This window comes from Protobothrops mucrosquamatus, unplaced genomic scaffold (assembly GCF_001527695.2).
Source record: "Protobothrops mucrosquamatus isolate PMUCROS unplaced genomic scaffold, P.Mucros_1.0 scaffold1885, whole genome shotgun sequence".
Lineage (NCBI taxonomy): Eukaryota > Metazoa > Chordata > Lepidosauria > Squamata > Viperidae > Protobothrops > Protobothrops mucrosquamatus.
In genome coordinates this window covers 152560-165611 of record NW_015388011.1, presented here as the reverse complement: position 1 = coordinate 165611, position 13052 = coordinate 152560, and the positions used below count along the sequence as shown (strand labels likewise).

The 13052-nt window shown below is 35.2% G+C and overlaps 1 protein-coding gene across 1 annotated transcript in view; it reads left to right on the top strand.

The window, feature by feature from the left end:
- Nucleotides 1-13052, top strand: part of GRIA4 (glutamate ionotropic receptor AMPA type subunit 4) — a gene marked incomplete at its 5' end in the record, with an annotated part of 70656 nt that overhangs the window by 25588 nt on the left and 32016 nt on the right. The window contains 3 exons of the mRNA XM_029285582.1: nt 2923-3129; nt 7362-7732; nt 11379-11577. Coding sequence (XP_029141415.1) covers nt 2923-3129; nt 7362-7732; nt 11379-11577 — 777 coding nt within the window. The remainder of the gene's footprint in view (nt 1-2922; nt 3130-7361; nt 7733-11378; nt 11578-13052) is intronic.

The following is a 13052-nucleotide window of genomic DNA, read 5'->3' as shown; positions in this document are numbered from 1 at the left end:
GTTCTGAAAATAACCTTTATAGATTAAAATCTTGTCTTTCCCATTGTATTTATGAGGAAATTTTTCCTATGATGTTGAAACCTTGATGTCAAAACGCAACAAACCATGAAACAATATTGATATGATTCTTAGCAGTTTTTCCCTGAAGTAAGAAACAAAAGTCTTAAATCTGATGCTTAACTAAGTTGAATAAAAAATGTTTAACACCCATCCTCCCTATCTCCCCAAAAAAGAAAGGGCAATTCCAGCTCAATTTTTGCAATAAATAAATCTGGGCTTTTGATCAAGTTCAACATGCAGAACCCAAGAGTTAAACAAAAATATTATTTTTGTCTTCCCTAGAATTAGTTTCTAACAAATAAATTGCTTTTCAGTTGAATTTCACCTGTTTCATTATAAAACATGGAAAGGAATCTATTATATATATACATTAAAAAGTGCAGTCATTTTGCAAATAGTGACTCAGTTGTTTTGCCTGGAATAGACAATCTTTTGTAACATTTGGACATTTACACACACACACACATACACATGAAACAGCTAATAGGGACATTTTGGGGAGAAATAGCATTTTTAAGTGTTTATAAGGAAATATCTTGATCTTACAACCACTGACAAAAATATATATGTTACTGGAACTAAACCATTGGCAAACCTGTTTCTAAGCACCTTAGGTATGCAGCCTACCTCATGTTATAAGCTATTATTACATGGCTTTCTAAAAGTGTATCAGAAGTTGCAGCAGAAATGCAGTAATTTGGCCAAGAGCTGAAGTAATGGTCGTGCCATTTCTAAGTGGAAAATTTCCTAAGAATCATTTTGTATATGTACATACACGTGTGTGTTTTAATATGTGATCATATAATGTGTGTTTTAACAAGTGACCATCATCATCAAAAGAGATATCAACCCTCCTAAATAAATGTGGGTATAAATAAATATATACAGGCAATTTAGATAATGCAAAGCTGAGGTTGCAGAATCAACTGAATCATTTCAAGAGATGAAAGATATTACCAATTTTTACAGTAGTAAATGCTGAGTAAATGTCACATCACTTCGAAGACCTTTTAACTTATAATTCACAGAGGACTCCCTTTTTGTATGAGCCTCAGTTTCCCAGATTGTAAATTTGTGTAGATTGTGTATCCATCTAGCAGTCCCATATTCATTTATCACTATATAAAATGTATTTTTTTAAAAAAACCTGAAATAAATATTATTGAATAATAAAGTGTTAAGATCCTTTCTAAAGGATCATTGATCCCCTGTCCTTCTCTCTTCAAGGGATCCTGAATCTAAATAGAAATACATTCACTGTTGTCTTGAGTATCAAGGAATAATTGCAAATCGCAGAGAAATTCTGAAAAAACGTTCTAGGGAAACATACTTAATTCTTGGGTCCAAATGACTGTTGCTCTCTATAGGATATTACATCCTTCTTCAGTAGATTGGAGAAGAAAATTGCCAAGAGATAGCTAATGTTTTTCAGTGATAATATTTACTTCCAAGGAACACCCAGATATCAGAAAACCGTTTTCATCAAAATAATGAATACTACTTACTTAACTCAGTTCTCTTACCTTCATGATTTATTACAGAAATAATATTTTCTTGCTTTCCTAGTAGCTCCTAAGTACCAGTACAGTAAATATCTGATTGATTGCCATTTTGTCTGCAGATTATTACATGAGCTATTTGATCCTAATGTCAAAGCTTTAAAATGTGGAGAAAAGGGCATCAATCGCCCTTCTCAGAAAATGCATTTGCCTCTGTTACCACAATTTAACTGAAATGAGAATAGATGAAAAAAACAAAACAAACCTGAGATGTGAATAAAAGCAACCATTGGCAAACTGTGTCTTGCTCATTGGGAAAGAAGAAGAGAGCACTGACACCACATATAACCCCTTAAATATTAAATATATCTGTTGAAAAGATAGATAATACGAGCCTGCTACTGCATGAAGTGTTTGAATAAACTAAAAAGTAGTAGAATAAAAAATGCTTGAGTGCTACCAATCATTTCTGTGGTTGCTCTTACTCTTTGCAGTAAAATGGGGAATAAAAGTTTTTTTGCAACTGTACGAAAATTAGCAGTGAAATTAACCATGGGGAAAGAGATCAAAGAGAAAAATTAAGAAATGCTTAGAAAAAGCCCTCTGTTGATTGATCTGATTAATTTGGAAGTTAGTATGACAGATTGACAGAGGGCAGAGACACATCCCAGATCTCAAAATAATATTTCAATTTCTAGATCATATCTAATTTATAATTAGGTTTAACATGCACTAATTAACTAATGAATAGTTGATGAACTAAAGCAGCACCATTTTAATCGGTGGTATTGTTTATTTTAGTTTTCATCCATGTACTAAGGAATGAATCTTAAAAATATTAAATATTTTAAGTTTATTAATTAAATTGCAATATAATTGACATGTATGCTGATATCTCACAAAAGGTTTACATACAGTTTTTAGCAGCATGAAGAATTACTTCTATTAGCTCATTTATTTGGATTAGTAAATACCATATGGACAATAGTTGTATAGTTATATAATATACAAAATATAATTAATGTAGACTAATTGTCTCCTCATATTTGGAGCATGAATAGTGTAGAATTTGATTTTAATTGGCTATATACTGTATGATTCATGCATGCATGCGCAACAACGATGATTGCTTTAATATTACAGTAGAGATTCATTGAATTCACAGATTGCTGTGGATTTCTTGTTTTGTGATAAATATCTGTTCAGCAATATTTGTTATAATCTTTCAGGGTGAAAACCTGACAAAACAGCATATTCTGTAACTGATGGTGAACAATCAGTCTTTGTTTGAACATGTATGGTGAACATGTTTGTTTGGTACGATACCTGTTTCTCTTTCACAGATTTCATTCTTTCATTGTAGGAAGCCCCATATGTTATGTGGAAAAAAAACAGAGAATTGTTTGAAGGGAATGAGAAGTATGAAGGTTACTGTGTAGACCTGGCATCAGAAATTGCAAAGCATATTGGCATCAAATATAAAATTGCTATTGTCCCTGATGGAAAATACGGAGCAAGGGATCCACAGACAAAAATCTGGAACGGGATGGTGGGAGAGCTTGTATATGGGGTAAGCATATTTTTGATGCAGGTTTTAGCTTAAAATTAACAACAGTGCAATTATAATGTGGGATTATACATAGGCTGTTGCAGTCCATTTATGGCAATCATGAACCCTGAGATCATCCTGTTGCATTTTGACAACAAAACAAATGACTTTCTATGGTCTGTTAAATAAGAAAAAGGGTTTTTAGGGGGGAGGGGTTAATATGAACAGAAATAGCAGCTGAAGCCCCCAAATTGTGTTTGATAAAGGTTAAATTATGTTTATCCTCCCTTCCAGTGATATCGTCACATATTGGCAAACTGTTGCAAACTGCTGGTTGCCTGGTAAAATGATTTGCAAATCTAACTCAGCAAAGGATGGTACACAACACTTAACATTTATTAAAATTAACATTCATTGTAAATGTTCACAGTTTTTGATAAATTCTTCAAATGTGAAAGAAAAGGAAGGCAGAGTGCACACCACTGTTTCTCTTGCAAACTGTGCATGTATGTTCACGAAACGCTTGAGTTGAAGAGAAAATTGCATTTTGCACTGGAAGAGACATTAAAACAATTTCCCTTTGATGGGTCATTTGTCAGAACATTTGAACTAGTAAACGTAAAAATTCCCATACAGTTCCCTATTTTTGTTACTTAGAAAAGATGGAAATGTATTTTGACTATACAAGGGAATTGCTGAAGTATGAAAGTATTCATCAAAAATGTGCCTTGGCCCTTAATGTTACAGAAGGAGATTGATGAGTTTACTATCATGGCTGTGCTTACCCTGTCCCCAGCACTTCTGCATTGCTGTTCAGTGGTAGTGGATTTTCATGTAAAAGCTATTTCTATCCCCTGCATTTCCAAGTTAGAGTTGGGAAGGACATGACAGAGGTCAAAAGAGAAGCAGAAAAAGAGAAGGTTGATTTCATTTCCTCTTCATTTTGGAAAGGCATCTTCATCAGGGTGAAGGTTTGTTCTCCGAGGTTGTGGGTTGGTTTCTGAACATTTTGTTACCAGGCTAGGTAACATCTTCAGCAGAGTTTATCTTTATCAATTAAAATTATGCTAAATGCTTCTAGAGAAACTGCAAAGAAAAACCCACCTTAAATCACATAGAGCTGATAAATAGACAGATTTATATGGCATATTTTTTTAGGTCTCCCTTTTATTCTCAACAGTGTGTGCAGTATTATAAGACTGCCATTTTTGTAGCAAGCTCTGGATTGTTGTAGATATTAACTTTATTATTCATTTTATTATCTCTTTCCCAAGCAGATGACAAAATTTTCCATCCATCAACCTAACTGAAGAAAGGAATGGAAATACTGCAGTTTAACTGGCTGATTTAGTAAACTAGTTGTTTTTACACTTTTGAATTGACCGATGTTTTTTTTAAAAAAAAAAATCCCATCCTTTATAAAGCCTCAGAAGAGTATTATATTTTAATTTCATCAGAATAAATTTTCAGTTTAGTTTTGCATGTACCACAAACCAACACAGGTCCGCAGTATGTTGCCTGGAGCAAAGATTTTTTTTGCTCCTCGGCAAGATTAATAATTTTAAACCGATTCAAGTAGATTAAGTAAGCATCCTTGGAAAGAGGTAACTCTATTGAAGACAGTGATTGCTTAGTTGTAACAGTAAAGCTTGTGAAATTAAAAAAAAACTTGCAACTACTTATGTTGATGGGAATATGATAAGTAAATTTAGAGAAGAAGAGAGGGTGTTAAGAGCTTTGTAACTGTCTTTTTAATATGTTGCTCTGGTTAAAATTCCTTACTAGAACTAATTTAATTTGCAAGATTAGCTGTATTTTAATGCAGTTTTCATCATCTTTATCTATTGTACTTCTAAGATTTCAATAATTCCAGTGCAAGTTGCATTTCATTGTCAGATAATTTTAAAATTAAGCACAGCCTGCAGAAATAGCGTGTATCTGCTCTTTCTTTCTACATTTTAATGACCAAAATATTAGCTACATAATAGTACAAATTTTTGAGATGATTTGGTAAAATCCTTTCTCGTAATGAAAGACATTAGCTTATATCTTGCAGATGTTCTGAAAAGCTTTAGGAGACAAATGCAGTTAAATATTTATCTTTCTGCAGAGGAATGTTCTCTGTTCATCAGATAATGAATAAATGGTCACTGCCCATTTCTATCATAAGACAGACTCCGATGTAAAGTTCAAACAATTTCTGCTGCTTTGGGCTAAGCTTTCTTAGAGTAATATGTCAGAAGGTAGAAGTACAGTGGATTATGTGATTATACTTATCATCTGCTCTGTTTCACATTAGACTTTTTTTTAGATATAAACATGTAATAATAGATGCATACTATTACTTATTAACATTCCAAGATTCTTGTACACATGGAAGTTTAACTTGTATTTGCTTAATGTAGACTATAGGAAAGCCTTTCAGAGCAGATTGCTATATGGAAATGCATTGAGCTACAAACTGAGCATAGCCAAGAATGTTTTATTAATGTTGGAATAAGCAGTGATAATATGCACAGTATATCCATAGAGGAATGGAATATATTAAGTTCATGCTTGAGTCAACTTTGTTTTGTTTAAGATAAACACATTAGTAGAGCAAAGTTCTGCATTAGGGATGGGTGAAAGAAAAGTAAAAAAAAATCCTAAATGTTGGTTGTTTTTTTAAATGTGGCTTTAGATGCTGGCACTTGACCCTGGCTAAGCTTGGAAGTGGACTGTCCACCTCATCTGCCCAATTGGCTTTGAAAATTAATGTCACTAAAAACCATTTTTACTTGGCAGAAGTGATATTTTTATTGCATGCAAAATAGTTTCCAGATTTGAAGTTAGTTGATCAAATGAATAGGTATGACTAGAAAGCTAAGGGGGAGAACTGGGTTTTATCTGCATTTTTGAGAACTCAGCAAAATCACTTCAAATTTCCCAAAACTTTTTTTTTAAACTATGCTGGTAAAACTGAATTTATTTTTTTTTAGTTGGGAAGGAGGAGTGAGTCCTTTTTTAATCTGTACACATGCAGAAATTCCTGAGTTTACTGTCTGACATTTCAAATGCCCAATGGAACACAAGCAGAAAAGGCTACAGAAGACTACTTCTCAATAGAGGCAGAAAACATAGGATCTCATGGGATTCGGATAGCATGCCTCACTTAGAAATACAAGGAGTTCAACTTAGAATTGTTTGCCATAATTCATGCGCTCTTCTCATAATGTTAAACTACTATGTCTAAAAAGAAGCCTCATGAAATCATACATTACATAGGAGAAAGACTATAGATCACTGATGGCAAACATTTTAGAGACCGAGTACCCAAAACCCGGCCCTGCCCCCACTCCATCCCCCATCCCATCCGCTCCACCCCCGCTCTGCCTCCTGTCCAACCCACTCTGCCCCCTGTCTCACCTACCCTGCCCCCGGCCTGCCCCCGGCCTGCCCGCCCACAGGGCCACTCACTACCTCCATGGCCCACCACAGATTGCCCAAGCAGCCCAGCAGCCCCATGATGGCCATGCCCTCCACCCGCACCCCGCAGCATCAACTGTGCACTGTGAGGCTACTGATGAAGAGGGGCCACGGGGGAGGCAGGGCTGGGGCAATGGCACGTATGCCCACAGAGAGGACTCTGAGTGCCGTCTCTGGCACATGTGCCATAAGTTCGCCACCACTGCTATAGATCTTTGAAGAGCATATGTCTTCAGAAAGATCTGGTAGCTTCCTTGATTCTTCTCTTTAAAAATGTGTTTGGATATCTAGGCTGAGCAAAAGAAATCCTTTACCAGGAATCATGAAGATCCACTGCAAATTGGTTTTACTGGTCTATACTGTCTTCTTGTTGATTTTTCTATCTAGAGGGTTTCCTACATTGAAGAAGGATGGTTTTACTTAATAGAATATAGCATAATGTATATTTCAGGATACAAGGCTGTGTGGATTTACATTACACATGCCCCTATCTTTAAGTAGAGTAAAACCATACACACCTCTCAATTAACTGCAAATGAGTGCTTATCTTTGCCTAGAATTCTTCCTGGCATAATACCACTTTTTCCTTCCAAATGTCCATTCTTTAATTCCATTGTAATGTCTCCAGCACCATATTTTTGCCATTAGCCTCTAGGTTAGCCGTTCATTTTAGATGGATGAAAACCTGTATCATCCACTTGTTGCAAAGTATAATGTCTTATTGTTTCCCTAATCTATATTTGTTTGGGTTCTCTCTCTCTCTCTCTCTCTTTTTTTTTTTTTTACAGAAAGCAGAAATTGCAGTTGCACCTCTGACCATCACTCTGGTACGTGAGGAGGTTATCGATTTTTCTAAGCCCTTTATGAGTCTTGGCATATCCATTATGATCAAAAAGCCTCAGAAATCTAAACCAGGAGTTTTTTCATTTCTGGACCCCCTGGCCTATGAAATTTGGATGTGCATAGTCTTTGCCTACATTGGAGTCAGTGTTGTCCTATTCCTGGTGAGCAGGTTTAGTCCATATGAATGGCATACAGAAGAGCCAGAAGATGGTAGAGAAGGACCCAGTGATCAACCTCCTAATGAATTTGGCATCTTCAACAGTCTTTGGTTTTCCCTGGGTGCCTTTATGCAGCAAGGATGTGACATTTCACCCAGGTTGGTATAATGCTGAAATTGCTTCTAAGTTTGCATTTTATCCCTAAGGATATAGTAAGGATAAGGATAGTCATAATATATACCCATATGTAAGCACAGGCATTTTTTTTTTTTGTTTTTATGAAAACCTTAGTTTCTTATCTCTTTTGTTTATAAAGTTGTAATTTTCTTACTTTCCAATTTGATGTATCAAGCTATTATTGCCTTTCCATAGATTACTAATTCTTGGATCTTCTTTTTAATTTCTTTGTAAAATTCATAGCTTAGAGCAAGGATAAACAGTTCACAATTTGGGGGGTAGAACTGTTGCAAAAGATGTTTGGAAAAAAATGCCCAAGCTATAATTTTAAGAAAATGAAAAAAAAGAAAGAAAGAAATATTCCTGTAAGGACCCATCTCAGCTAACCACCCAAGAAAGCAGAACTCTTGAAATAGGCATTGTCTCAAAAGGAAACTCTTATTAGGGGTTAGTGACAGTAGGGAAGTCAAGGCGAGATCTGGGGAAAATCCTACTTGAACGGTATGGTTAAACTAGCAATATTCCTCCTCTCACCAAAGTCATAATGTCCATCTGAAATCCAGCCAATCCACAGGTGGCACGATGTGTGGGTAACTGGCAGAGTTGGCGTGCATCTCAAGGTCTTCTCCAGTTTCATTTCTCTGTAACTGTCTCCCTGATAAGGGAGAAACATTCCTTTCTCAAGTGGATAGAGGCGGGAGACGAAAAGCAGAAAGCGAAAGTTATCCCAAGCGAAAGAAAATATCCCCCCTCCCCCCAGCAGAATGGCAGGCCCCAAAACAAAAGCACAAGAGTATATATGCAAGGAAGACAATAAGGAGTTGGGGACCTGACAATTCCACTTTGTAATATTGCATTTCTATTTTAGATTTTTTTTTAAAAAAATATTGCAATATATTATGTAAATTATTTTTTTCCCTCAGTTTAGGGGCCACACAACAAAGAACCCTTTTTCACTAGATCACATGATATTTAATAATTTCTCAAAGCATATGGTAATTTGTGTATTCTGGAGATAACGTGTATCCCTAAAATCACTGATATAGACCCCTTATGTCGGTGATAAAGGTAGAGGTTTCTGTATTATTTGAAGGCAATTTGGAAATACATTCACAGTTTACTCAAATTGTGTTTTAGTTCTATTGTATAATTTCTCTTTCTGCATTTTGAATTAAAGTACTCATGCGAGCAATGCACTGGATACAACATAAATTGCTGAATTAATATATTTTGTTTATCTGTTTATGTATTTGTATCCCCCTTTTATTACTTTTACAAATAACTCAAGGTGGTGAACACATCTAATACAGCTTCCTCCTATTTTCCCCACAACACCACCCCTGTAAGAAGGGTTCAGCTGAGAGAAATTTACCATCTCATATATATAAATTTATTGAAAATCTTTTTGTGTGGTTTAATTAAAGATGGAAGTAGATTTAGGTCCCATCAGAAACTAAGTTAAGTGTTTAAGTTAATGTTAATTTAATTGAAGTCCTTCTGAAATTAGTGAAACATTAGGTTAGACAGAACTTAGTTTCCTTGATTATACAGCAGTTTCTACTTTTGTTCAAATAACCACATTCTGTAGTGTAGGATTATGCTACATAATGCCAAATAGGTCAGAATCCAAATGATTTTGATATTTTTGGGCAAAATCTGTACTCACACAGAGTAACTAAGATAATGGGCAATCACAAGCAATTTTCAATGAACCAGGTTCGTTTTTTTAATTAGTCTTTAGAAACTTGCCAACAGAGCCGAATAGATATTTTGCTTCGTTTCATCTCCTCTGTTTGGATCTATGTCAAATATAAACAAAATACACAGAACTACGAAAATTAATTTTGGAATCCATTACTATGATATTAAAATCAATGGAAGGGCAATTGAAAGATTTAATGAATTCTCCCATCAAAAACTAATCACCTGTGCACTTCCTTTCCATTACTGTACACACATGAACTCAATGGTATGACAATATGGTGCCCCATAACAACTCATAATCATTGAAGGCACCACTTTGAAAGGAAATAGAGCCCTTACTCAAATAGAACAGGAAAGATGGAACAGAACCTCTTGCTGTGACAATCAGACTATTATTCCCTATTATGGACATTTTCATCATCCGCATGCACGGCCAAGTATTACTCTGGTTATCTTGGCAACGGGTTAATTTATTTCTCCTGAAAGACATTTTTATAATTTTCAACCACTCCTTAATATCCCTCTCACTAAGAGAAAGAGATATGAAAAAGTTCAAAGTGAAAGGATGATTTATATCTTATAGATACTATTTTAATAATTCCTAATCTTTTGGATTCATCTTATTCATATTCTCTTCTCCCTTAGCTGATTTCTCTCATATATTTGAAATACTCTTGAAGTTTTGTATATTGTCCATCTTGAGACTAATCTTGCAGGAACACATAGACCAGATTTCATCCAGTAGCTGGTCTGTGTTGTCAAAGTTTAAATTACAAAATCAATCCAGAATAGTGCTTTGTTGGGGAGAGGAGGGTTAAGATTTTGTGTTAGTCAACATTATTTTTTGTAAGGAGGAAAGTCTATAAGGAATCATTTCGTTATCAGTCTGTTCATACCTGTACATGGATAAGTGATAGACAAGTCCTGCTGTAAAAAGGCTTGACAATTCCCATCATCTATAGCCAGCATTTCATGAGATTTTGTTCACAGTCTCACATGCCTTAGTCCAGGGGTGGGCAACCTTGGCTCTTTTATGACTCGTGGACTTCTGCTCAGGAATTCTGGGAGTTGAAGTACACGAGTCATAAAAGAACCAAGATTGCCTACCCCTGCCTTAGTCACTTCCAAGGCATGAGTGACTGTGTTTTGGGTTACTGCAAAACGCTCTACATGGGGCTGCCCTTGAAAACCACCTAGAAGTGAACCAGTGCATGCAGTGTTAGCACCCCTAGGTTTGTACATATTTCACCCCCGTTGCATGAGTTAAACCTCTGGGTACAATGGTTATTACCATTAAAGCCCTACATGGTGCAAGAACAGGCTATTCACCTCTCCCTGAGGTTATCTGTCCATCCCACTAGATCAGATAGGGTGGACCTGCTCCAAGTCCCTTCCCTGAAATATTATCATGTAGTCAGTCTTAGGAAAAACATTAAACATAATCAAGAAAATACCTAGACCCGCTGAAGCCAGACCTTTGAGGTCTCATTTTTACCATATATCCAGGTTTTTTTTTCTGGGTAAGCAAATCTTGGTACCAATATGATAAATAATAGTGAGAAACTGTTTTAGTAAAACCCTTTCTTGCTATTATTAATGTTCTAATTGATAAATACCCAAGGTGATTTCTCACTACTTAGCTTGGAAATCATTTCATTAGATGTTGCAGCAAGCAGCTCTTCCTTGTAAGAGATATAATTAAATGTTTATTCAGAGTATATTAGATTTTTCTTCATTCACCATACAGCATGCTGGAGTGTGAATCAGATAATAAAGAGAAATTGTATTAAACAGAACAATGAACTTATTGTGCGACACTCACAATAATTCTTGTTTGGTGAATACATTTGGTGAATACATTTCCTGTAATAATTTATTTTGCTGCACCTTCTAGGAAAATACACATATTTTATTCATATTTAGGTCCCTCTCAGGTCGCATAGTTGGAGGTGTGTGGTGGTTCTTCACGCTGATCATAATTTCATCATATACCGCTAACCTTGCTGCTTTCTTGACTGTTGAGCGAATGGTCTCACCCATAGAAAGTGCAGAAGACCTCGCAAAACAAACAGAAATTGCTTATGGGACTCTGGACTCTGGTTCAACAAAAGAATTCTTCAGAGTAAGTTGGTATGCTTCCTGAAATTCAGTTTCTCTGTCCAGTATACTGCTGGTACTATGTTCCATTACAACTAATCCGTTTTGCTTCTGTGGCAAATACAATATTAAAGTTATTCCATTGCTGTTGTTTGTTTAAAAATCAAAAACAAGAACTGCTCTATTTGTTGGCATTTGGGATAAACGCTTTAAGAATCTGAGGAATCAGAATAGCATTCTTTCCTGTCTGATGGCAAACCAGATTTCTCAAATACAAGGAGCTTTGATAGGCTTTTTGTGGTTATAAGGTGTATTTCAGGTTAGTTTTTGTTTTATTCTGTTGCAGACTTTAATGAAAAACTATGCAGTTTTGCGATGTGCAGATACTGGATGAGACAAAGTAGCTACATTGAAAATACATAGGATATGTTTCCAGCAGTTTGATCAATCACATTACTTTTGTAAAGGTTTCATTTGTATTGTTTTCATTTTGTTTGCTATGTTATAAGATATAAAAATATCTTCCAGCAGCTTGGAAACAAGAAATGTTAAGTACTTCTAGGTCCCAGTGATATAAGCATGCATTAACATCTTTTCAAATATGATCTAAACATATTTTTCTTTAGCTGTATTCACTTGTTGACATTAAATGGGGACTCTAGACATGCTGGAGACAGACAAACAAAAGATTAATCAATTGCTGCAGTCTTTAAACACAAGTGAAGTATTTCTGAATAGAAATCTATAACGCTATGCTGTAAATCTCACTGCTATCAATGAGACATAGAACTTTATAAACAGTGGCGTCTGTTGTCACTTGTATTCTTGGCTGTCTGTCCAAAATATGAACTGAATATGGTTCACTGAAACTCTTGGAGATATGCTAAGCAAAATGTTGGATTCAGAATTAGTCATATTTAAATTAGAACTATTTAAAATAAATATTTCAGGTAAGAATAAGGAAAGTGGGACGTTTCCCATTGCACACATACTGAAACTAATGAGGGAAATCCCATTGCATGCCAGGACTTGCATGTAATGTTTGCACCCAAGGCCATACACTTAGGCAGGCCCTATATATAAGATACAGACAAATGTCTGTTGAAGATTTAATGTGTTTGCCATTGAAAAAGGGAACTACAATGAAATTATATTTCCCGGGGTATTAAGGTCTCTTAACAACAATAAAATTAAATGGGTCATTTAAAAAAAAAGCTTCTAGGCAGATTATGCCAACTTGTCTCATTTTTGTAAAGTGTATCTTTCTTTTACCTCTTACTTGAACAATTTCAGTATAGCCACACAGAGCTGCATTTTGTGAGATGGGCTCCTATACAAATATGATAAATAAACAATTTATCAATCAATAAATAATAATTTCATTGTTGGTTTTTAATTTAACATTGTAGTAACAGATAGTGTAATAGGGTAGCTATTTCAAAAGAAAGGGGTAGAATCCATTGTAATAACAGATTAATTATGATACAGGTATGTGGTTAT